The 27473-nt window shown below is 44.6% G+C and overlaps 1 protein-coding gene across 1 annotated transcript; it reads right to left on the bottom strand.

Moving 5' to 3' along the window:
* Positions 1-232: 232 nt before the first annotated feature.
* LOC134535641 (L-asparaginase-like) lies at positions 233-26809 on the bottom strand. The gene is made up of 12 exons (XM_063374827.1): positions 26730-26809; positions 23509-23666; positions 18126-18243; positions 16342-16453; positions 15321-15446; positions 14650-14860; positions 13837-13949; positions 11213-11395; positions 9824-9936; positions 8047-8205; positions 3116-3210; positions 233-420 (listed from the first exon to the last, which is right to left on the bottom strand). The coding sequence occupies exons 2-10, from the start codon at positions 23654-23656 to the stop codon at positions 8049-8051; spliced, it is 1281 nt and encodes a 426-aa protein (XP_063230897.1). The 5' UTR covers positions 23657-23666; positions 26730-26809; the 3' UTR covers positions 233-420; positions 3116-3210; positions 8047-8048.
* Positions 26810-27473: the final 664 nt, after the last annotated feature.

Genomic DNA, 27473 nt, shown 5'->3' on the forward strand with positions numbered 1-27473 from the left:
ATAAAAACATAGAACCTATTCAAAAATTGTGCTTGTTTTAAGCAATTAGCGATCCCCCAAGTAATAACTTGTACTCGGGAAAATACATCTGGAAGAAATACTGCCTTCAATCAGAATTCTACAACTCTACAACGGACGGTCTTTTAAGAGCGTTACTAATGCATTGCAGAACCAGATTTAGGAGAGGTTATGAGAGAAATGTCACACATGAAGTTCATTGAAAACAACTGACTGCCAAAGAACTCTCTGTTTATTGTTTCATCTGGTGGCGATACAGCGGGCCACTAGGTGTATCCACTACTGTGGCTCAGCGGGATGGTTCCTGGCTACAGCGGTGGTCCCGCTAGCGGTCCTCGATGCATGGAGACGACCACCGGAATGCTCGCTCCAGGGCCGGTCTACATAGCCGTGTGCCGCGGCCTGCAAAAATCCACCTCTACACACATGTCCATTCGCAATCATATCTATTCTATATTCTGTAGTTTTCGTTGAAATTTTTTTTTTTTTTTAGTTTGAATATTTAAGGTTTTATTTCCGATTCACTCATAATTCACTCGTTTCACGATCATACCTAAACTATTTTACTTTATAACTGAACCTTACTCATGTACAAACGTAAAATTTTTGTATATTTAAATAAATCTTTAAGGTACAAAATTGTTAACTCGGAAATAGCTCGGCATAAAGTTAACGTCTGGCAGGAAATGCCAAAAAGGAGACTTTTTTTTTGTCGAGGAACAGATGTCTGTAAACACAACCCTGCAGAGTTGCAGGCCCGAACATTGGTGCGCAAATTTGAATTTGGCGCGCATTGTGCGAGCAGGCGAAGAGCGGGGCGCAGACACCAGCAACCAGCCAGCGGTCTGGCGAGCAGCACAGAGGACGGCTGTGGAATGATCACGTGTTCGGCTTCGGGCGATCAGCGCAGTGTTGGCTGTTTGGTGAACACGGTGCTTCGATCACAGGCCGGACGAGCAGCCACAGCATGGCAAACTTCACATTCTTGAATGTGAATGACAAGCACGTGGTGTGCGGCGAGGAGCAATGCGCATTCATTTACCAAGGGCGCTATCACAACCGTGGGGGGAGACTGATAATAGTTTTTTTTTTTTTTTAAAGTATTTTTGGGCCCATCCGCTAGATAGTGGCCTTAATATATTACTATCACAGCTACATTGATTCTTATAATTAATGCATTAGCTAATATCAGGCCAACAAAACAGTGAGAGTTAATTCGCTTTATTTTGGTAGCCTCGTGTTTCATGTTGCGGCATATCAGAAATGCTGCATCTCCTACTCATTTATACAGAACTTGCCTTTTTTTATTATTAAAAATCAGCATTAAGTGTTTTTCACACAGTTTAAATATATTTTACTAAGCAATTAGTCGTCGAGCAGTTAAATTAACGTTATAAAATTACAACTTAGGATTTTAACCTCTGACCCAAGTTAGTTTTGCTAGTAGTTACGGTCACACCCAACAGATAGCGTCACATGTCGCGCAAGACATGGTTTTAGTTTTCACTTTAAGGGTGGCACTTCTATATCTCTCTCCTTGTTCCGTGATCTCAACAGACGTGTACCCGATTAGGAAGACCTTAGTGCAGCTGAACCAGCGCCTGCCTGCTTGTTGCTAGTTGCTAGTTGCTAGTTGCTAGTTGCTATTGCTTGTGGCCAATTCCAAACGTCTGCGTCCTAACCATCACTTGTTTCCCACGGGGTTTCAAACACACCTCTGCGCTGCGGCTGCGCGTCTTATCAACCAGTGGTGTAGCTCCCAACAAGCGGCGCGAAATTTAAATTTTCGTGCTTCCGTTCTTGCCTGTAACTTTGATAATTTTAATTTCCTGACCATTATATCTTAACCAAAAAATCGCTTGTTTCAGCATTACCTGGTACCGTTTAAAATTATGCCCAACAATTTCCGAACATCTCTTTTTTACTGTCACAATTTTGAACAAATTACTTCCAGACTGGTACATAAGTTTTTAGAGATTGTAAATCTCTGTCAATTTTGTAAATGGGAAAAATTGTACTAATGGGATAGAAATGGAGTTATTTATTATGAAAAAATTCACAAATTACTGCAAGGGGTGGCCAAAATGAGATCGCATGGAACAAAAAATAATAATTTTGCTCGTCCAAAAGGTGCAGGTAGATTTCGAAGTTTATAATTCAGTGTTTTGTAACGAGAACGATTAAAATCAATCTTAAACAAACGTCCATAAAATAATTTAAATTTTTTTATTTACTTATTATAAAATACTGAACGGCCAATAAAGTTTGGAAACATATTAAAGAATCTAAATAAATTTGACACTAAAATGTAGAGAGATTCATGACTAAATTGAAATAGAATAGAATGCTACAACAAACTATTCACTAATATTGGTAAAAAATTCCTAAATGGTTAAAATGGACTTCAGTTCTTTTTGTTTTCAAACAATGTTCAATAAATTCGATAACTTCTTGCGCCTGTTGGCCGAGTCTAAATATATCTTTTTTGTCGAATCGTTTCCTTGATGAGCTTTAAGAGGCGCGGTAAAAGGAATTACGAATATATGCGGCATGTCATTGTGCCACATGAGTGTGTGTGTGTGTGTGTGTGCCGAGTCTTATGGCCCATCTACTATAGCAATATCCTAAACTGTGTCCGAAGGACACTCGTCGCTGATTGGTCCACGTGACCCTCTGACGTCATGCGTCAAGTGGGCGAAGGTCCGAACCTACCTGGTCCGAAGACATTCGTCAATTTGAACTTTTTGTCCCAACCTGTGTACTTCGGACACAGAAAAAGAACAGAACACTCACGATGTTTCAATTTCCGGTTCCCGTTTGAAAACGTGGTGTTTGTTTTTGTTATTGAAGGAAATGGAAGGTGTTGTTAGTCACTTATAACTTACATCAAACTACAAAGCATCAAAACAATAAACAAAAACATTTGGTTTGGCACATTTACTGCGCCCTGGTGGCAACTTTAGAAATCAATACATTCGGACATCGGACATCGCAATTGTGGACAGGGAAGTTTTCGGTGAGTCAATGTGACGTCACTCACATTCGGATAAGGACACGGACCACGCACAGGTTTGGACTATTGTAGACGGGCTCTTACCTGTCCAAGGACGCCTCTGCTTCAGCCAGAAGGCGCAGCACATCTGGCGGTCCCTGGCTGCTGGCCACGTGTAGAGCTCCTTCTTGGGGCTGGTCCTGGCAAACAAACTGGGAGTTGCAGTTGCAACAGTTGCAAACAAAATTGTCGCATTCAACCATTTTTAACACACTGGATTTAACTAATATGCCACCTCACATTTCCAAAAAAAAAAAAATCTTTCAAAATTGAGTTAATTCAAAAAAATTAACTGTAATGCACATTATAAATAGTCACTCTTCTTTAAGTCTCAGATAACCTAATAATATGAGCTCTCTGCATTTTTTGAAAAAGTAAAATTTACTATAACAAACAATCAAATAATATTATGTTCTAAAATAATCATCATTGGCCCACTTGAACGACGTACAAAAATATTCAATGATTCACTCTAATTCTAAAATAAATAAATAAAGCGCATAATGGATGCGCACACAGGAGTTCGCAATTGTAACAACAATGACGTCGAAAAGAGTTATTGACTCCCTACTTTATTCGTCGTTCACCTTTCCCCAACCCCCCCTTCCACTTTGGTTACGCTGTGTTGAGTCATCACCTCGACTTCAGCTGTCCCGTCATTCAATTAACCTGCAGCCAATCAGATGGCCCGGAAAATCCGTCCGTCCAAACCTTACCAAGCTTGAACGGATGAAATCATAACCTCCAAAACGAATGTTTGCAAGGTATTGCCGGCAACCTTTACTAGCTTAGGTTTTGATGTATGTTTATTTGTTCATCTGCTTTCATTAAATGATTTCAACTTACTACTGAACACATTTTAAACAACAGAAAATATTTTTTATAGACGTAAGAGCGAAAAACAAATTTAGTTTAAACGATTTATTAAGTGCTTAACTCTCATTGTTGTCAGCCTGGTATACCTATTCAAGATAAATTTTCGCAGCATTAAAAATGGAAAAGTATTTTGTGGACGTACGGATAGTGTTATGAATTGCTCGACCTGTTGACGTACGGACGCAACGGATTATTGTGAGTCCCAGCTTAATAAGTTACTTCAGAAACTGATAAATTCAAAATGGCGTATTTTCGTTCATATCTGTCTCTCCCTCGACTGCGAGTGTTGATGTCTCGTCAGGGCGGGCGAGAGTTGCAGCGACGGATCGTATTGGAGCGGAGTAGACGTGGAGTTCCCACACGGAGACGTCCGCCACGTTCCCCACTGGGCAGAAACAACCTGAACTATGTGGATGACCTCGGTGGGAGGCGAGTGGCTTGTACCCTCTAGTGCGAGTCGCAAATATATGTATACACATATTTATGTATTTGCATATATGCATACAAATAAATATGCATATACACACATCAATTTATACACATATACATATATACATATTAACACACATTTTATGTTCCATATTTAGTATTGGCCTAAATTTCGTCCATGAGAAATAGTTTAAGTGTGTCCGAGTGCACATTTGAGGTACTTTATTATCACTTTATATTTGTTTTAAATCTAATAAAATGTCTGATTGTAGAATGTTTCCCCTTCAAATTTTTTTTTTACTCAAGGTTTTAGAATTAAGGAAGCGAGATATGTTTTAATTTAAAAAAATGTAAATGTCTTTTTTTTTTAAAGCTCGACAATTTTTGAGTACCCCTAATGTACGTCCGGGGCAGACCATAAAATAAATTTGCATATAGATCGCGTGCCAAAGATTCCCAATGGACATGTGTCGAGTCCATCATTGAGTGGTTTATTCGCCACCAGAACTGGCACAATCGTGTATCATGTCGGACGGTATGATAATGCGATTATAAAACCTCTTATCGCTTTGTTTGTTCCATTCTTAATGCAACTATGGTTCATTATTTTACTACTGGTTAAATTTAAAATGTTCCGTGTATAATAATTACTGTATATCTATATACGTAAAAAAATTAATGTTGGTATATATGACGTAGATAAACTCCGACACCGTTTGACCGATTATCATGGCGAAGGTTTTTATGTAAACCATTTTGCTATAACTCGTCACTAGATGGCTCTGCATCGCACCAACTTCTACACCGTTCAACCGATCTCCATGATAATTGGTATAATTAGGTACAGTAAACTCCCGGTATACCGCGCCCCGATAGATCGCGGAATCGGGTATATCGCGGGTCAAACCATGTCCCCCAATCATAAATGAATAATAATAATAACACAGTAGAACCTCGTTAATTCGTGATGGTCGGGACCGAGATAATCACGGATTACAGAATTTCACGGACTAGCGATTAAAAGCCCGGAAGGTCTTGTCAAGCTTCTCAGACACCGGCGTGCAGCTGGGTAGGCCAAGGTCATGTGACGTAACATCTACCGAGGCTTACTGCGCCTTGGCAGCAGATGGTAAGGGCCGTCTTCGAATTAGTCTCGGTTTAAAAAAATACGGCACTGCCTAGCCATTAGTTCACGGTCATTTACAACAGCCGAAGAGAGAAAGATAAGATCGTGCTGAACTTGCACACATAAATTTTGTGTAGCCCCCCCCCCCCCCCCCCCCCCCCTTAATCCAGCCGAATGCCAGCCAGACACGTCACTCGCCAGGCGCCTGCCGTGCGTTGGCGGGTGGAAACAAAGGGAGATGGGAAGCAGAAGTCAGGACATCCCCCTCAAGTTTAAAGAGTGACAAATGTGACAGCTGAAAGGGGGACGACACAAAGGGTCGGTACAAACAGCGTTGCAGAGTTTGGCGGCCCACGCGATGGCTTGCAGTGGTTGCCGGCCGCCGGCCCGCGTGACGTTAATTTCAAGCGCTGACAATTTTTACTTCTCTTTTTTTTCTGCACTTTTTAATCGTCCCGGATTATCCGATTCCCGAATTAGCGCGTCACGGATTAACGAGGTTCTACAGTAATAACAATGGAATAAATGGTTGACAGCCGATTAGGATAATTTTGCGTTGTAACTCACAAACTAAGCATCGGGCAGAAAAAAGCCTAGGCGTAGAAAATGTCCGCAGTGAAATTCTAAACAAGATATCTCCGTACATTATTCCTCTATCTTGTAGTGTTTTCAAATTATGGTCCAATCCAGCCCAGTGATATTTTCTGAAACACTAGTTCTTAACATTTTTTTTAACCCACAAATAAAGCATCGGACAGGGGACCCGATAAAGCCCACCGTCCAGCGACATTATCCAGCGTGACTCGGCTGGGGATTGATTTTGGATAGGTTTGGTTGACGGCAAGCGCTGGGAGGGGAGAGGCGAGCCGAGAATATGCGACCAAGACACCCGGGTAGACGGAGTGGAATATAAGCGCCAGTGATGAGAGGGGCGATTAAGCCGAAAGGGGGGAAGTCTGGTGACCTTGAGTAGTTCACTCATTTCCGTCGGCACACTTCTCGTGTTCACGTGTGTTGACATATAAATGTTTTGTTATAACTTGAACCTACAGACGTAATATTATTCGTTGTATTATACACGTTCATCTTTTTACTTTGGTATAATGTTTTAACATTAAATAGTAAAGTAAATCAGCTAGCGTATTTTTAATCTTTGCCGAGGAATTCCCAGTGGTCCAATACTTACGTGAACCATACTGTACCACTTTTACCGTGAGGTAGTAAACAAGCCCCGGATATGTTTATGTGTAGCGGCCTCCCGACCTTTAACCAGAGGCTGGGGAATATAACACTTGCCGATCCGAGCCACACACACTCAGCAACTCGACACAGCGTTTGGTGAAATAAGTAAAGACAATGTTTAACAGACTTTTTAATACGGCGCCACTGATTGCGCCAAAATTATTTTGGCGCAATTTTTGTATCCCACATGTGACAATTTATAATTTAATGTAAGCATGGATAACAAAGTTTAACCACTTTACACGATAGACGATTCTTTATTTTATATTGTACGAATGCTAGAATCGTTTTTCACGTATCTGCTGCATACTTCTGCAAAAGACACGCTATCTGTAAGTACGTAAATCTAGAATTTTTATTTTGTCAATCAAACTCGGTACTTTGCGATTCATATTCGGTTTGAAGTATTACTATGGCCTTTCTATTTAGAAGACTTTGACCACAGAATCGTGTGTAACCGCACACACTGCACTTACTTTGTTACGGACACTCAGACGAAGCAGATACTGTGGCTGACACCACGAGACTGGCAGCAGCTTGTGTGCCGCACGTGTGTATGGCGGCGTGTGGCGCGCTCGTAGGCCGTGCGACAAACTGTGCGCGGCATGCGGAAAAATAAAAAATAAAATTCAACATTTCATATTTATCTTTAAAATTTATTATTTTTATTTTTTCACCCGCGTTTAGTGAAAACTGCGGATGCAAAGTCCGCACAAAGGCGGGCCGTCTATACTGTGCGTGCTTGCCGACCTATTAGAACACAGGCGGTGTTTTATGCCTTTTGACCTTGGTCACATCGAAACATCGCGGTTATGCAACAACGCGGGTAAAAGTTATGTCCCCCGACAACCGCGTTAAATAGGGAGTGTACTGTATTTGAACTCGGAGAATATTCTCACACTAGTCCACACTGCAGAGCGATGGATCGCCGTGAAAATTTATATATTGCGATTTTTACTGTCCTTAATATTTAATAACAACCAATAGTGATTTAAATGAAATATCATTTCAAACGCTTTATAGATTCTAGATTACATTAAAACAAACCATTATTTATAGATATATACAGGTAAATTGATCATCACCAGCAGGACAATGTCTGCCAGGTTCTGCAAGTTCAATATATTTTAACGAATTGTTGATATATTATGTGTAAACAAACTCCCGTTTAAAAGTTTACAGCTTCCGCTTTTGACAGTTCTGATGGCAAATCGTAAACCGGCGTTAGCCTCATACGCAGATGGGATGGATGGTTCTGTGTCACATCTGACTCTATGGAGCAGACACGGGACGGCGCACTCACGGCTATGCGTAGCTTCTGCAGCGCCGGAGCGCTCCCGGCGGCCGGCGCGGGAACCTCCCTGGTGGGAACGGGACGGCGCGGGCACTGCTGCGTCGAGCAGGGCCCCTGCGGCTGCGGCTTCTGCAGCGACAGCTCGCCGCGCAGGTCTGCCAACATCGCCTGCGACGAGAACAGCGGCGTCACTCCGGCCCTCCCCCCCGCGATGGCAACTCCCCTTCCTGGCTCCAGTGTACGTCTACAACTGCTGGGCTCTACGTCCCATCGACACCAGGTGGCTGGAGACGGGCAGCAGACAACGACTCCCGGGAATCGAACCCGCGGGCTGGTTTTTACGAACACTCGCGGAGAAAATTTTTGCGGTTTTCTCCACGCTGTACCGCAATTGTTGATTACGAGCCAACATGGCGGCGTGTGCTTCGTTTAATGATCCGCGGTATAAATCAGTGACGTCAAAGGGCCAGCAACCGCTGAATAATTAACGTGTGCGTTAAATAAACTATTTATTGTGTCAGTGAAGTTAGGAAAATTTGTTTAACTGACGAATTAAATATATATTGTTATATATATTTTATTTTTAGTTCGGGCATTTAAACTATCGGTGATCTGTTTGATAATTATTTAATTTAAAGATGGAGTAAAATAAATTTTCTATCGCCAATGTTGCAATACCTGTGTATTGCCATAGCAAACATAAAACGTGGATAAAAATACTACCGTAACAGTTTCTGAACTCAAATATTTTTTACGTTAAACTTCATTGTAAATTAGGCTATGATAAAAAGAAAATCGTGCCACTAAAATTTCACATTATTTAAACTTATTATGGTTCCATAAAAACAGTAACCTCTTATTAGTTTCACACCATCAACTGATACGTGGTAGCCTATATAACGTTGCACCAGTGCGATAAATCCCGTCCGAAATGGGTTCATATTCAAAGGTTACGGTATATACCGTCATAATGTCATCAACTGTCTGAGAATAACGAAAATTGTTGTGTTCGTAATCACGCAATTTCTTCCTGCGGTAATCCTCACGACCTTCGTTGTTTACTGTGTATTGCATTGCAAAATTTTTGTTCATAATCAGCCCGCTGAGATTTGAGGATAGCGAGTCATACTACTGCACTTTATCGCTTCTTGGTTCGCTGCCTAACTCTTTGTACAAGAAGCTATTGGCATTTATATTACTCTGTAAGTCATTCACAGCTTCTGCAATATTATTTTGTGTGGTTTTTCAAATTTATTTACTGTGATAACGCTGTAATTTTTTTACCTTACGTAAGACATGAATATAAAATAAAAATTTACACCTGCAACTGGGCCTTCGCCCGCTGGCAAGGAGTTGCCCTTCCTTCACTACTCCATTCCCTTTAGCGTATTTCGTACCTCTCGCTTCCAGTACCTTCCCCCAAGCCCATTTCACTCCTTCCCTGTCCACACCACGAATGAGTGCTTCCCTCCTCTGTTCGCCTCCACTCCCTCCTTATCTTCCACTCATTGTCTCTCTCCTCCCTCTTTTCTCACCTCTGTGTACGAAAGACCAACCATTATAAATATTATGTCACTAGTTTTAAAATAAACATATAAAAGAGAGGAAAACAATAAACAATGTCAATCGACTCGTTACAAAACATATGTTTGTTTCTAATCACCAGGCAGCACTCATAGATTTGTAATGCAACCGGTCTTACAACAAAATAAAATTAGTGGTTCTTAAAACAAAACCAATGTCAGCATGTCCAAGCCAGCTAGTTCACTAGTCTAGTGGAGCGCACCTCTCTCTCTTGGTGGTTATGTTCCAGTTCTTTGACAGCACGTAGCACAGCTTCGTGAACGCTGCCTCTGTGGTCATGTCAGCTCCCGGTATAACACCCATCTTCAACAGTACCTGTAACATTTAATACAAGTTTTTTTTTTACAGTGAAACCCAAAGAATAACGCGGGTGAGGCTATGCAGTACCAAAGTTTAGTGGCAAACATCGACTATAAACACGTGACAGACCCGTTGGCCTATCATCATCAAGGATTCGCGCCGAAAAGCACGATGGAAATGGGATGATGGTCATTACAAGAAATAGTCACAACTTAAAAAAGTACTTGAGAAAATTAGAATCACCATTTAATTCGTGTGACGGTGATGCTATATCTAGGGTTTTTGCCGCCGCAATTGTATCGATGGTTGCGAAACGTCCGCTGGAATGCGTTGGAACCAGTTTATAGCCTCGCGCAGGTCACCTATTATTAAAACGGTTATCAATATGTTTCCTTATTTGGATACTGTTTCGATACGTTCTGGAACACAGCCCGCGAGTTAGTTTAAAGCTTTATCCCAAAACGGCAGTGCTTAACCGCTACCTTGCCCAAACGTTTTGGAAAACCACCCTACCCAGACCCGTCTCAATCACTCTTAGTTTTAAACTTAGGTTCGAAAAAAAAAAAAAAGTAAACTCGGTTACCGAGAAATTAGTCGTCAAGTAATAACGTAATAAATCTAATACTTTGGTTTTGAACCCCTGACCGAATTTTATTGCTAGTAGTTATGGGCCCATCCAACAGGTAGCGTCACATGCCGCGCAAAACATGGTTTCAGTTTTCTCTGTAAAGGCCCGTCTACAATAACAATGTCCTAAACTGTGTCCGAAGGACACTCGTCGCTGATTGGTCCACGTGACCCTCTGACGTCATGCGTAAAGTGGGCGAAGGTCCGAACCTACCTGGTCCGAAGACATTCGTCAATTTGAAATTTTTGTCACAACCTGTGTACTTCGGACACGGAAAAAGAAAAGAACACTCACGATATTTGAATTTCCGGTTCCCGTTTGAAAACGTGGTGTTTGTTTTTGTTATTTAAGGAAATGGAATATATAATATTGAACTCCCACAACTTTCATAAGTTCAATCTCAAACTACAAAGCATCAAAACAATAAACAAAAACATTTGGTTTGGCACATTTACTGCGCTCTGGTGACAACTTTAGAAATCAATACATTCGGACATCGGACATCGCAATTGTGAACAGGGCAGTTTTCGGTGAGACAATGTGACGTCACTCACATTCGGATAAGGGCACAGACCACGCACAGGTTAGGACTATTGTAGACGGGCCTTAAGAGTCGCACTTCTATGTCTCCCTCCTTGTTCTGTGATCCATCCCTGGACTCACCGCGCCGGTCTCGTAGATGGCGGCGACGGAGCCGTGCGGGCACTGGGTGCAGTTGACGACCAGGACGCCCCTGGCGGTGGCGTCGCGCACCACGTCCACCAGGTCGGCGCGGTCGCTGGGCACGTTGCCGGCGCCGTACGACTGCAATACCACGCCCTCCGCGGACTGCAGCACAGCTCGCACCTGCCGGGACATAGAGCGAGGTGTGACTTCCGCGGCAGGCACTCCAGTTTACCGACACCAGTCAAGTTACCCAGGGGCGCAACAACAGGGGGGGGGGGCAAGGGTATTTTGCCCCCCCCCCTCTGAAACCTTGAAGTGGGGGCAAACGGGGGCAAAGAAAGTGCTGTGTAATCAATTTTTAGATAATAAAACTGCTTAAATAGCACCATTTTCCACCTTGAAATACAAATTTTCCCGAGGGAGGACCCCCGGACCCCCCGCTTTAATAAGGGTGATCGATGATTCTTTATAAAAAGGTATATTGCCCCCCCTTTTGGAAATTTAGTTGTTGCGCCCCTGAATTTACCTCCCTTTCTTACATGAAACGTCTTTGGAAATCACACCGAAACATATGGGTAACAGAAAAGGTCTATAACGTCTTGCATTGTTTTCCTAACTATTAGTTAGAGACGTAAGCGCGGTACCTTAGTTAACGTGTATATTCAGCTCGATGGTACGACCCGAGTTTGAGTCGCGGGCGGGTTGGGGGTGGGGGGGGGGGGGGAAGGAACCACGCGGATTGGTCAAAACAGGCGCTCTTGGCGCGGTGATTCGTGTTTGTGTGTAGAGTTTATCTAGCTCAATGGATCCAAGCCAAAAATATTGTATTTTGGACAAAATTTATATGTATAAATGTAAAGTAAGCCTATAAAAAGTTATCAAAATACAATATGTCCTCCTCAGCCCGTGCAAGAGCCAGCCGAGGATATAAACCAGGCTTGTGGTTGGCAAGAGGAGGCTACGGGCCACGCACAGGAACCCCAGAGTCCGGCGCCGAGCGAGACTGTGTCTGGAGCGTCGCAGAGCTGCAGCGTCGCGCTCAATGAACGATGTGGACTCCGCAAGCATCTCTACCGCTGTTGTGCCTGCGCCAGTGAACATATCAGTGAAGATAGCACCCACACATTTTAAGAAGACGTCTCCGAACTGAGGAATATGAATATCAATCTAAGTGACGCAGGACCATTGGCATACAGCTGACACAAACGTTTCACGTTAAACCAACGGCATTGTGTCCTGACACAGCCCCACCCAAATTTTCTGTCGGTGGTATTTGTGTTGTTGGAACACGAATATAATATGAATTAACGATTTTAAAAGCAGTTTTAATGAAACAGTTAAATTGTGTAGCTGTAGTTATGTTAACATGACAATAACGCCCAGTTCCATACATGTAATGTATCCTTGATGCTGGTTGGTCAAGAGAATGTGTCACCTGTTTGTAGGCACTGCAGATGATGGTCACAAAATTCCCTACCTCTACATTCATATTTACTCTATGCTTAAAACACACTTGTGCCAATAGAGTGAATATATATGTAGAGTGCTCTCAGCGATGCGTAGTTGTGAAAATTGTACCCTACATATGTAGTGTCTACAAACAGGTGATACATTCGCATTATCAGTCAGCTTTAAGGATAAGTACATACCGTAAAAGGATACGAAATTTTTTCATGTAAAACATAAACATAACAACACACTATAGAAAAGCTTAACTTTATATGCATAAATAAAACATGGTAATGAAAATATTTTGTGCTACAAAAGTAATAAATGTTACCTTATCATGATAAGTTATCATTTAGAACAATTAGCAAAATGTTGTTTATGTGAATGAAAATTAACTATTACCGCAACTTATATTTACATTAAAATGCTTTAAAAATCATTGTTTCTCAGAAGTCAGTACAGGGAAAGTAAACCTGCTAAAGGGGTAGAACCTTTCCTCCTGCCCCCCCTACCCCTTACCCGACCCACACATATCCTCACACCTAATATTATTTTAAAATTGGTTTTTCAAGGGGAACCTTGGAAAAACATCCATCACTCTCATCTTATATTCACAATTAGTCACCAGAAAAATATGTCTTCAAATTACAAAAACATAAAAAAGAATTGGACGAAAGACTATGTTCCATATTTGGGGTAAGGATCTGACCACTGCCAGTATAGGGTAACCGAAGTATTGCCTACACAATGAGGAACATCTTGAAGCAGTGAGCAATAACTGTAACGCTGCATGCTGAGTTCGGTCACCACTGTCAGCACTTCCATGAACCAACGTTCGTAGTCCAAACTTCATTTGATTTGTTTCTATACCGAGTGAGGTGGGCACAAGGTTAGATGCATTCGATTTGCATTCAGGAGGAATAAAGCTTTAATCGCGATCCACTCACCCTGGTTTATATTTTACATAGTTTCTTGAATTTTCTACAGACGAATGCCATGAGGTGGTTCTTGGGTTCTTTACCATAGGCCGAAAACGATTAATTCTATTTACCTGACTTGGTTTGCCATATTTAGGTATCCGTGTCTAGCGAGATCGTCTACATAACATATAAATAACCATATACAGTTTTAATAATGTGTTATTCTAAATTGTAATAATTTTTTTCTCTTACCGTAGATGCGGTGATGGTGGGGTATATTCTCAATATTATCACGTTGCAGTTCAAGTTGGAATGAACTTTGAAATCCGTGAACACTGGGGGTTTCAAGATGGCGTCGAAATCGACTGTAAAAAAAAAAGCAAACATGCGTGTTCATTGTCATGGTTATTTTGTTTTGCAAACTATCAGGAAAGATAGAACCCGTACTGCACAATGTTTCGGATATATTCCGTAAATATATTACTTTATAAAACATTAGCCGGAGTACCCATGCTTCGCTAGGGCAGGACACACCCGCATGTCCCTCCTCGTGGGGGCGCCACTGTCGTTGCAAAAGCCGTTGCCGTGGATACGCAGAAGGCATCAACAATGGAAAAGCCCGTAGCCAAGGAAACTAAGAAATGATCATCAATGAAATGGAGTATATTACATCTAGTGCAAGGGCCACTCAATATTGACCTATCAATGGACTTTAAAAGGGAGTTCACCTTATATTATTTGTTGTGCTTGGTTATGGAAAATATGTGGTTTTATTTTTACATATCTCCAGTAAGTAGATAAAATATACACCAGTTTTTACGTCTAATCACAAGCTTTCGAACACAAAATGTTTCATTGAAATAGGTTAAGTTATTTTTAGCGTGATGCTCGAACAAAAAAAACTAACAAACAGACAAACTAAAGTTTGATAATATTATATGGATTGTGCAGCATTACAGAATTGTTGCTAAATTGTTCATGCTGTCTGGGCAATCAGTCCATCTGGTCGCAAGTCCACGGACTCCACTGATCGAAACTGGAAAAAGCGAACGGTCGTGCGAATACCTCGGACGTCGGTGTCGATGGCGGCGAGGGGCAGCAGGTTGGGCGAGTCGAAGGCAGCGAACCTGGTGGCGCTGGCCTTGACCGTGCGGTTGCCCCGCAGCAGCTTGTCGCTGAAGAACACAGTCACCTCGGGGATGCAGTAGTTGCCCGCCAGCAGCAGCGAGCCCACCAGGTGCTCGCGGCCGTCGCTGCGGCTCTCGAAGATCGGGATCTGCGGCATTGCACGGGGTCGTCAGTGGATCAGAACCACGCCTCCACCTGCGCGCTCCCGTCTCTGGCGGGCGTATCCCACAGATAACTCCATAGTGCAAGCTGCATGGGAGCAAACATTAGATGACTTATTTGCTAACGGTACTCACAGAACATGTGTTGTGACGTATGGAAATGACGCTTAATTGAAGTTACAAAAACCAAGAGAATTCTTTCATGGCCAAGTTTCAATGCAGAAGTTGTTTGATAATTCGTGAAAATTCCATAAAATGGTTCCTGCATAGATTTATTGAGAAATGTTAACCTAAATTATGGGTCTGTTTGAATTCCAAATGTAGATGCGGTTACTAACGGTTCTTTTGTCAGGTCGTAAGCAAATGAAGAAAAAGACCAGGCTATATAGTGTAGTGTGTTGCGGTGCCGATATTGCCGAAGAGAGAAGAGGGAAGGGCCCAGCGTACCTGTGCGCCGGTGACGATGACCGTCTTGCCGAGGTTCTCCAGCATGAAGGAGAGAGCAGAGGCGGTGTAGGCCAGCGTGTCCGTTCCGTGCAGCACCACGAAGCCCTCGTACCATTCGTACACCCGCTGCAACCACAACCACAACCGCGGTGTCCGACTTTACCCAACCCTTCGTCTCACACACCAGTGTGGCTCGTGCACGTCACAACACTTCTCTGCGTTTACCAGCGAATCATAGGGGATCCACTGCAGTTGCCCAAAAGATTTAGCTGTACCATCGCAAGCGACATGCCAGATCTTTGTTTTATTATCCAGGTTCATCACAAATTTCGAGACTGCAGCACTCGCTTGTTCAGACCTCGAACAGCATTTAAATATTTCACAGAAACTAAGGTCCATCATAACATTTACACTGTTCTACTTGTAACATCAGAGAAAATATTACTTTGATAATTAGCTTCTAAAAGAAATTGTTTTGTACATACAATGACGCGAAAACTTCGTTTCATTTTGATGCCATTGTATTCCAGCAATCATGTGCATTATATCAGACATAATACATAGAGGTTTGATTAAAAGTCACTATACCAAATATAGTGCGGGCCAAAAGACTTGCGAGCTGGTCTCCACAGTGTGACGCCATGGATCGACAAAGCCAAATAGTAGGCACAGCGCTGAGGAGCCAAATAGTACCGACTAGGCATGTCCCGGTCACTACTGTAAAAACATAATTTTTTTCAATTGTTACCACTAGGCTCCATCACTTTCTAAGTACTATGCGGTCAACATGTTTTGAACGGGTAGGTCTATGGCAATAGAAGAAAAATCTCGCGCCCAAGGATATATCTGAATCACATTGTCAATGCCCCAGAGATGAGTATTCTTTTCCCCAAAATTCTCAGCTAATTAGACAACTTCAAACAAAATCCTTGTTAGAACTTAAGTATGTGCGTGAATTCGTGACTGGGCTGAAGAGAGAAGTGTTATTTTTGGTAATTCATGAACCAAGTGAAGCACTAACCTCGATGTCTTGAGCCAGTCGGGTCCAGTGTCTTGGAGTCATCTGGCTGGAGTCCAGCAGGGGTTGGTACTCGAACAAGGTGTACACCACCCTCCGTCTGCCAGGAGACTGCCTGCGGAGGACATGTGACCTCTGGTGAAACTACAGATGTGCGGCTGACCCCGGTCAGCCAGTTCAAGGCACCAGACTCACATGCAAGCATCCTAGATTACTTTGGCTTCGTAATTTCGCATTATTGCTTGTTATTTTCAGTTAATTCGTTTTATAAACATTGTTTTGTGTTTATAAAAGTTTATATCGATTCAGTAAGTGCTTTATAATAGTTTCAAATAACGTTAATACAAAATTTATATTTCAATCTTTGCATGAGTTGAGAGCTTGAAATCGTGTGACATACAGTTTTAAAATACCTTACCAAGTGTAGCATTTGTCGTAAAACTCTTTATTTTAAGTGTATATAATTTATAAATCAATGAACATTTGGTTTTTCACAACACCTTGAAAAACTTAGTTTTGCAAAATTTTGGGAAAACCAAATTGTTATTGATACATGAAAAGTATTCCCAAAATAAAGCTCTCAACATGAAAAAATGAACATGTTCATACTACTGTGTCTCAGTTCATAAAGCTGAATATCTTCGATACAACACTAAGCCGGTGCATTTAACTTCCCTTTGTAACACTAAAATTATAGTCACATCGCAGCTTAAAGTCTCATAAATACACGCAGCACGATGAACAGGCGTCATGGCCGCCGTGGCGCATAGAGGTGACTGGCCACTGGACATGCGTGCCGATGTTGACCTTAGCGCTTCCTTATTTATGTATGAATTTAAAACATAAGTACAGATAGGCAAGCCCTTTAAGTTCAAATGGAAGTCCCATGTGATATTATACCAATGACCCACGAGAGACATTAATCAGTAGATAATAAACATGACGAATGTATACCAACACAGGCAAGATTACGATTAAAAACCTTGCGGAAAGAGGGGTATATACAGTAATGTTTTAGATATAGGTATTTAAAATTTTTGTTTATCAGACTAACTATATAGTGCCAGTTGTTGATTGGGTTCGATTTGGGTTACATAATAATATCTTCTCTCTGCACTGAGATGTATAGTATATCGTGTTAATGTAGTACAGTTCGTAGAAGTATAGTATCACCAAATGTATCGTGCATCCATCACCTGATTGGCCATACATTACTTTATGCAGGCAAGTTCCCACAGAATGTTATACACGATCAGTCACCATAAGTTTCATGGAAACAGACCAGTTGTTTGCTAAATCTTCCATATAACATTCCACACGAGCGTCAAATTATCCACACAAAATCTTTCGTACTGACATACGGGCTTAATTAACTAAGTGTGTGTAGGCCGTTTCCCAACAAGACCACCGGTACAAAGGTCATAAATGTTAAAAATTCCTGCCAAAATTGAATTCATTAATTTCGTGCAGTATTTTCTAGTTTTAATAATATATATTTTTTTGGGATGACAAGGTATAAATGATTTTTGTTTCAAGCTTTTGACATTGTGATTGTATGTAGCCACCAAAAAAGGTGATTATTTCACATTGTTGACTGAAGATGCACGAATGTGGACATTAACAAGACCCCAATGCTCGGCCATGCAGTTATGCGTGACATACAGTGGAATAAAAGGTCTGTGCCGAAGAAGTATGACTGGTTGCTTTAAAAGAATCCAAGATTGCAAGGGTCAGTGGGTCAATGTCTCTTAACAAACGGGAATACTCTTAATATTTAGAGAACTTACGGCATGACGAAGGGCGTATTGGGACCCTCGCCGAACCTCTCCTTCGCGTATTCGGCGTCGTGCATGTATGGGATCTTCCTGATGAAGTCGGCCATCTTGTTGGGTGCTGGCTCCAGAGCTGAGCATAACCGAAAACAAGCATTCTTCACTGTCTCATTCCTTAAATTTATTCCCGTGGATGAGCAGAGCATCATGTGTGCTGGAGCAAAAATTTGATTATGTATCAACTTTGAATTCAGTAAAACATAAACCTATAGACCCTCCTACCAAAGCAAACAAATATTAACATGGAATTTCAGAGCCAAATGAATAATTTAAGTAAATTATTTTGTATCAATGGCTCAATTTGTTATAGTTGTACACATTGTGCAGGTAGTTGGTTCAAAGAGAGCCTAGCTGATTTGTCATGGCTGAAGGTTTTGTCTTACGAATTTATGTGTAAACTTTACGATAACTGAATTTGCAGCTTTCAATTAGACTGTATTTACTTTCATCTACAGTCGATGATTCGAAGCCCTACCAAGGCGTACTGATTGTGGACCAATTTTGTGGCACTGCAGACAGATCCTTTTTTTTTCTCTGTTCCATTCGCTTTGTACAGGATTGCCTTCAGGCACAACAGATGACACCTGCTATGACAGTCCAAATCATCCATCCCACACTTGCCTCCAGTAGCAAAACACATAGAATGCTTACGATTTTTCATACATTTCCACGTTTAAATTGATTTTTAAAACATATTTTACCCTGTCATCGAATTTTCCCCAGCATATTTCCGCAAATAAATTTTTAAGATTGAAAGTTTAACGTGGGACATTTTCATAAAACGGTACGTCATGTTACTGCTTATTGCTGCAATACCAATACCTTTAAGGAAACGCTGTGATATTACCAAAACGACAATTTACATCGGATCCTCGTTGGAATCGATAGTGCGTCACGCTCATTAATGAAGGCCATTAATTCGATCCCTTTACCGCAGCATGAGTCAAAATTTATGAGCAACGAGTCGGTATCCAAATGGTTGGGAGTCCAAAACAATCTGGGAAGTCCACGAAGCCTCAAGCCTCTCTGAATAACCGTACATGTAAACCCCTATCAAACAAACGATTCACATACATCAATTTGGAAAATAATATAACTTTATAGGCGGTTGTGTTTAGAAAGTGTGTACATATATGTTTGCCTCGAGTTTGTGGTGCTGTTCTGGGTCTATGATACTCAATACCGTCTCTCCAGTCCGTGTGTAGGTTGCTGCTACGGAGTTAGAAATTGTATGGAGAAGACTTATGTCACTTATTGTCTTCTCCATCGCCCATTTTCCCCCTAAAAAAACATTGCGGAAATAATGCCTGACAACGTCTGATGTTATTCTACAAGTATAGTTTAAAATTGCAGTTTTCAACCACAATAATTTCCATAAACAAGTTATTTCACACAGTTTGTACAATGCAAACACCACATTTTTCCCAGTGTTTCGGGTTCCCCGTGAACATGGTGCAACCATCAGCTGGACAAAAGTGGTTGGTTCTATGATACATATGAACCTGACTACTCCTGAGAAGAGTTGCTGGCGCACTCACCTCCTTCCTCACTGGGCAGTATACCAATGGTGCTTCCCGTGTAGAGCACCAGCCAGCCTCCCTCCAGCCGGGAGGCAGCCGGGAGGCGACCACGGGCAAGTGATGTTCCATATGTATATGATACACATGAACCTGACTCTACTCCTGAGAAGTGTTACTGCTGCACTCACCTCCTTCCTCACTGGGCAGCATGCCGATGGTGCCTCCCGTGTAGAGCACCAGCACTCGGCTCTCTCCCTCCAGCCGGGAGGCGACCACGGGCAAGTGATGTTCCATATGTATATGACACACATGAACCTGACTCTACTCCTGAGAAGTGTCGCTGCTGCACTCACCTCCTTCCTCGCCGGGCAGCATGCCGATGGTGCCTCCCGTGTAGAGCACCAGCACTCGGCTCTCTCCCTCCAGCCGGGAGGCGACCACGGGCAAGTGATGTTCCATATGTATATGACACACATGAACCTGACTCTACTCCTGAGAAGTGTCGCTGCTGCACTCACCTCCTTCCTCGCCGGGCAGCATGCCGATGGTGCCTCCCGTGTAGAGCACCAGCACTCGGCTCTCTCCCTCCAGCCGGGAGGCGACCACGGGCAAGTGATGTTCCATATGTATATGACACACATGAACCTGACTCTACTCCTGAGAAGTGTCGCTGCTGCACTCACCTCCTTCCTCGCCGGGCAGCATGCCGATGGTGCCTCCAGTGTAGAGCACCAGCACGCGACTCTCTCCCTCCAGCCGGGAGGCGACCACGGGCAAGTGATGTTCCATATGTATATGACACACATGAACCTGACTCTACTCCTGAGAAGTGTCGCTGATGCACTCACCTCCTTCCTCGCCGGGCAGCATGCCGATGGTGCCTCCCGTGTAGAGCACCAGCACTCGGCTCTCTCCCTCCAGCCGGGAGGCGACCACGGGCAAGTGATGTTCCATATGTATATGACACACATGAACCTGACTCTACTCCTGAGAAGTGTCGCTGCTGCACTCACCTCCTTCCTCGCCGGGCAGCATGCCGATGGTGCCTCCCGTGTAGAGCACCAGCACTCGGCTCTCTCCCTCCAGCCGGGAGGCGATCACGGGCAAGTGATGTTCCATATGTATATGACACACATGAACCTGACTCTACTCCTGAGAAGTGTCGCTGCTGCACTCACCTCCTTCCTCGCCGGGCAGCATGCCGATGGTGCCTCCAGTGTAGAGCACCAGCACGCGACTCTCTCCCTCCAGCCGGGAGGCGACCACGGGCAAGTGATGTTCCATATGTATATGACACACATGAACCTGACTCTACTCCTGAGAAGTGTTACTGCTGCACTCACCTCCTTCCTCACTGGGCAGCATGCCTATGGTGCCTCCAGTGTAGAGCACCAGCACTCGGCTCTCTCCCTCCAGCCGGGAGGCGACCACGGGCAAGTGATGTTCCATATGTATATGATACATGTGAACCTGACTCTACTCCTGAGAAGTGTTGCTGCTGCACTCACCTCCTTCCTCGCCGGGCAGCATGCCGATGGTGCCTCCAGTGTAGAGCACCAGCACGCGACTCTCTCCCTCCAGCCGGGAGGCGACCACGGGCAAGTGATGTTCCATATGTATATGACACACATGAACCTGACTCTACTCCTGAGAAGTGTTACTGCTGCACTCACCTCCTTCCTCACTGGGCAGCATGCCTATGGTGCCTCCAGTGTAGAGCACCAGCACTCGGCTCTCTCCCTCCAGCCGGGAGGCGACCACGGGCAAGTGATGTTCCATATGTATATGATACATGTGAACCTGACTCTACTCCTGAGAAGTGTTGCTGCTGCACTCACCTCCTTCCTCGCCGGGCAGCATGCCGATGGTGCCTCCAGTGTAGAGCACCAGCACGCGACTCTCTCCCTCCAGCCGGGAGGCGACCACGGGCAAGTGATGTTCCATATGTATATGACACACATGAACCTGACTCTACTCCTGAGAAGTGTTACTGCTGCACTCACCTCCTTCCTCACTGGGCAGCATGCCTATGGTGCCTCCAGTGTAGAGCACCAGCACTCGGCTCTCTCCCTCCAGCCGGGAGGCGACCACGGGCAAGTGATGTTCCATATGTATATGATACATGTGAACCTGACTCTACTCCTGAGAAGTGTCGCTGCTGCACTCACCTCCTTCCTCGCCGGGCAGCATGCCGATGTTGCCTCCAGTGTAGAGCACCAGCACGCGACTCTCTCCCTCCAGCCGGGAGGCGACCACGGGCAAGTGATGTTCCATATGTATATAACACAGATGAACCTGACTCTACTCCTGAGAAGTGTTACTGCTGCACTCACCTCCTTCCTCACTGGGCAGCATGCCTATGGTGCCTCCAGTGTAGAGCACCAGCACTCGGCTCTCTCCCTCCAGCCGGGAGGCGACCACGGGCAAGTGATGTTCCATATGTATATGACACAGATGAACCTGACTCTACTCCTGAGAAGTGTTACTGCTGCACTCACCTCCTTCCTCACTGGGCAGCATGCCTATGGTGCCTCCAGTGTAGAGCACCAGCACTCGGCTCTCTCCCTCCAGCCGGGAGGCGACCACGGGCAAGTGATGTTCCATATGTATATGACACACATGAACCTGACTCTACTCCTGAGAAGTGTCGCTGCTGCACTCACCTCCTTCCTCGCCGGGCAGCATGCCGATGGTGCCTCCCGTGTAGAGCACCAGCACTCGGCTCTCTCCCTCCAGCCGGGAGGCGATCACGGGCAAGTGATGTTCCATATGTATATGACACACATGAACCTGACTCTACTCCTGAGAAGTGTCGCTGCTGCACTCACCTCCTTCCTCGCCGGGCAGCATGCCGATGGTGCCTCCAGTGTAGAGCACCAGCACGCGACTCTCTCCCTCCAGCCGGGAGGCGACCACGGGCAAGTGATGTTCCATATGTATATGACACAGATGAACCTGACTCTACTCCTGAGAAGTGTTACTGCTGCACTCACCTCCTTCCTCACTGAGCAGCATGCCTATGGTGCCTCCAGTGTAGAGCACCAGCACTCGGCTCTCTCCCTCCAGCCGGGAGGCGACCACGGGCAAGTGATGTTCCATATGTATATGACACAGATGAACCTGACTCTACTCCTGAGAAGTGTCGCTGCTGCACTCACCTCCTTCCTCGCCGGGCAGCATGCCGATGGTGCCTCCAGTGTAGAGCACCAGCACGCGACTCTCTCCCTCCAGCCGGGAGGCGACCACGGGCAAGTGATGTTCCATATGTATATGACACACATGAACCTGACTCTACTCCTGAGAAGTGTTACTGCTGCACTCACCTCCTTCCTCACTGGGCAGCATGCCTATGGTGCCTCCAGTGTAGAGCACCAGCACTCGGCTCTCTCCCTCCAGCCGGGAGGCGACCACGGGCAAGTGATGTTCCATATGTATATGACACACATGAACCTGACTCTACTCCTGAGAAGTGTCGCTGCTGCACTCACCTCCTTCCTCGCCGGGCAGCATGCCGATGGTGCCTCCAGTGTAGAGCACCAGCACTCGGCTCTCTCCCTCTATCCGGGAGGCGACCACGGGCAAGTGATGTTCCATATGTATATGACACACATGAACCTGACTCTACTCCTGAGAAGTGTCGCTGCTGCACTCACCTCCTTCCTCGCCGGGCAGCATGCCGATGGTGCCTCCAGTGTAGAGCACCAGCACTCGGCTCTCTCCCTCCAGCCGGGAGGCGACCACGGGCAAGTGATGTTCCATATGTATATGACACACATGAACCTGACTCTACTCCTGAGAAGTGTCGCTGCTGCACTCACCTCCTTCCTCGCCGGGCAGCATGCCGATGGTGCCTCCAGTGTAGAGCACCAGCACTCGGCTCTCTCCCTCCAGCCGGGAGGCGACCACGGGCAGAGCCGGTGAGACGCTCTTGGTGTCCTCACACAACTCGTCGATCGGCGATGTCATCTCTACTGGTCTGCGATCACAGATGTCACTATTGATCGTTATCAGACAATAACCGAGAATTTAAGAACAATGTTAGAGCTCCGCTGGTTTCTAACAGTAATGGCCTGTTAGCAGAATAACATCCTGGTTAATGTCTAGCAGTCAAATATTATGCTCTCCTTATTATGAAAACTTTCACTGCATGTTAGTCTTTTTCAAGATTAATTTGCTGATTGCAAAATGTAAGTAAGTACTTACGACGATGTCATAGATGTACTGTGACAAGACGAAGAACCACCACAAGGTCACATTCATAGTACAAACTAAAGGAATCCAATATTCCTTAAAAATTTTACAGATAAAATTTTTTTTTGTTTTATTTAACTGTTGATACCAGAATACCAAAGAAGATAATACAGAAGCTACATATAAAGGAGATTTTTTTCGTTCTTAAGTTTTTATAGTTTTGATTTTGTTCTAAATCAGATTTCATGAAAAAGGTTATTAAAATTTAAATTAATAAAACTTCTCCAATTAAATAATAAAATTTGCTTTGGCATACTAAGATTGAAATTAATTATAACTACCACTATAATCCTTTTTATTTAAATAATTATCAAGATAAATATTATACTAACTTAATTTGTTTTCTTTTTTTTTGGGGGGGGGGGGGCGAATATATCCCCGATTTCTCCCCCCCCCCCCCCCACCTTCTGCGTACGCCCCAGCAAGCGGCGGTAACTCCTCGGGTAATGGCCGGTGGTATTTTCTGGGAGTGTTGTTGTTTCCCTGACCCGCGCACTCCGCCGCCGCTGCGGTCTTTCTAGGGTCTCGCAGGTTGAGTTGCGTCACTCGCCTCTCTTCCAAGGGATTCAGGTCCGATTCCCTTCGGGATCAACCCCGTGTTTCTTACGAGGGGATTGTGGCGCCATTCACATTTGCGAGGCCTTAATATCTTGGATAGGGCCTAACTGGGGAGTCCCATGAAACAGCCCCAGAGGAAATGAGGATTTGAGGTCCCCTCCTCCGGAAAACTTGAAGGATAAACTCTTTTAAAAAAAAACTTTTCTAAGCTAAACTGGAACTTAAAAATTTTGGCGATGGTGTTGCTAATTTACTTGATACCTGAAGAAATTTCGATGCGTCGGTGATATAAGGGTGGGCGCGCGGCCCGTTGGGCTTTCTCGAAGGAACTCCAATTCCCCAAATTCTTGCATTCTCATTGCTCCGTCCTTATCTAATCCCGCGTGCCGTGTCTAGCGACTTCCATCCCAAACAGATGTTGAACTCCTAATTCATTCTAAATAGTATATCAGGGAGTGCATGCACACAGCCGTCGCGCTGTAACTGTAAACCTTGGCGACCAGCGTTTGCCTGCAGTGAATTTCGGAAACCATCCGCAATCGGAATTTCCGCACTTGGATTCGAACCCGGGTCCTCCGAGAAGCGAGGGCAGTGTCTTTTACCACCACGCCAGCGCGAGCTCGCATCCATTTTGAGAAGTTAAAACAAACATCGAGGCAGGACAACATGGGAGACTCTAACCAGTTAGCGTTGGCGAAGCGAGAGTCACTTTACTGCATTGCTCTCTAGCCATTGTCCACTCCACGCCGCTAGATGCCACTGCTGCAGCTAGTCCCACGCGCTTCAAAAACATGTCTTACAAAACTGTAGGTACGCCCCCACGCCGCCATTTTCGCTGACATGACTTTTCTCACGCATTTCTTTCCAGTTTCTCTCATACTGTTCATATTACAATTATTCTGTTAAAACCACGGGGTGATGCAACTCTGGGAATGAGCCATCAAGTCTGCACACAAAGGCGGCTCCATTAAGGATGGCCCGGGGTGGGAGGGGGTTGTAATGCCGCTCCCGAGCCCGAGTGTTGTGACTTTGTTGTAAAATAACTGGAGATTAGAGGATTGATGTAGCAATAAGTCTGTGAAGGCCATCGGAGTCAAAGTGCTTAACCCCAACTCCCAACAATAAATCATTCATTTCTCCGCAGCAGAGAACTGCCGCCTTGCAGAGCACCGTCTGCGTCGAGCTGGCGAGTAGATCTGGTGCCGCGGGTTCAGTAGAGTTCAGTAGAGTTCAGTAGAGTTGCGCGGTCAGCGAGCTCCAGGAACGGTTTGTTTCGGGACGATGTTAGGCCAGTACTTAGTAGTCACGCTGAGACTAGCGGGAGTAGAGTCCAGCAGGCAAGTGCGAGAATCACGAACTGGCAGCCCAATTCCAACTCATACCCCGTACCTTTCTTTCCAGTGGAAACACTGGTGGTGTGAGATAATGAAGGATGGCCTCCTCACAAACCGTGTCTTTACATTGTTTTATATTTGAAGGTATAAAAATGTTTTTTTTTATATATATTAAAATTCACGTGTTAAACTTTTCTTTCATCAAAAATTGTAACGAAACTATTGAAGTGCATACAGTATATGACACCACGCAGTTGTAAGTATTCCAAGGTCAATCTCTGACATGCATTCTTTCTTTGTGCGATAGCCCCTCCCGAAATGTGTTCCTGGAGCCGCAAGAGAGAACGGAACTCAAGCCACAGTGTCGGCCGTAATGGGGGTGGGGGGGGGGGGGGGGGAGGAAGTTGAAGACAGTATGTTACTGTGTTAGAAGCCACTTCGCCTACGGCTACCACTGTATGCCCGTCTGTCAGTGTGTTAGCGGGGTAGGCGCCAACAATGCTGATAACGTCTAAGAGCTTAGGACGCAGCCAATTGTCGGGTTAGCTGAGCGAGACGGGGGGGGGGGGGGGGGTGAAGGTGGTGTCAATGCTGGGATGGGTAGCGTCAGTCTCTGGACATAGCTGTATCTCTAACACATCTCCTGTTACGCGTATACGACGTATTCCGTATGCACGCCCGTGAGGGTCCCAGGCCGGTAGGGCTTAGGCTAAGAGGGCTGGGTTAACAAAATAAAAGGGGGAGAAATCCCTTAGCAGTCATACTGTCAGTGTGTTAGTGCCAATAGTAATGCAATTCTTTTTAATGCGCGTGTAAAATTTAAATTCCAACCCCCCTTTTTTTTTTGGTTTCGAAATCCTGTACTCTCCCGCCCCTGCCAAGCGATATTCGCTCACCTCAGCAGTGATCTTCCGGATCTTCTCCGACGACGTGTGATCGCTGCAGCCGCAAGAGTCCGCTGGCACAGATGGCCGGAGCCCCGCAGAGACGGGGGGGTATAAATACGCGCGGGCGGCGGGGCAGCAGTTCGCGCGGCGGCGGACAGAGCGCGCGCCGGTCGTCGCGTGACGTCCGCCATCTTGGCGAGCTGCCCCGGACGTCGGGGAAACCGCGCCCTTCGCGCGGTTCTTATTTATAAAAGTCGCGCGCGCTTCCGGGTGGCCGACCACGTGCAGTCGCGTTCCGGCTCCAATGACCGCACCTTTGGCGAGTGAACGAGTTCCTTTTAGAATGAATGAGTTAATGAACGAATGACCGAATGAATGAACTAGATTCATAACGTTCCTTTGAACCTTGAGGGTGGAGGCCATGTCCGAACAGCGTTTCCACATTTCTACTTCACACTCTTTCATTTATTTCCCCCTTGTTTCACCTGTCCATACAAATAATTCAAGAACTTTTGCCAAAAACAACCAAAGCAAAAAAAAAATATGGGAGAAGCGAAAATGTTTTTCATTTTTCTCATTGGTATACTTAAATGATGCGCAATTTACAGTATGACATTAACACCTATATGATGTTTTAATCAGAATAAATATGCATATATAGTTATACAATCAGGCACGAAATTTGTCGGGCCCTTTGTTTCTCTCGATAGTCCTGCAGAAACTTATCGGAACACATTTCAACCCGCGGCGCCT

The sequence above is a fragment of the Bacillus rossius genome, chromosome 10, assembly GCF_032445375.1.
Source record: "Bacillus rossius redtenbacheri isolate Brsri chromosome 10, Brsri_v3, whole genome shotgun sequence".
Taxonomy (NCBI): domain Eukaryota; kingdom Metazoa; phylum Arthropoda; class Insecta; order Phasmatodea; family Bacillidae; genus Bacillus; species Bacillus rossius.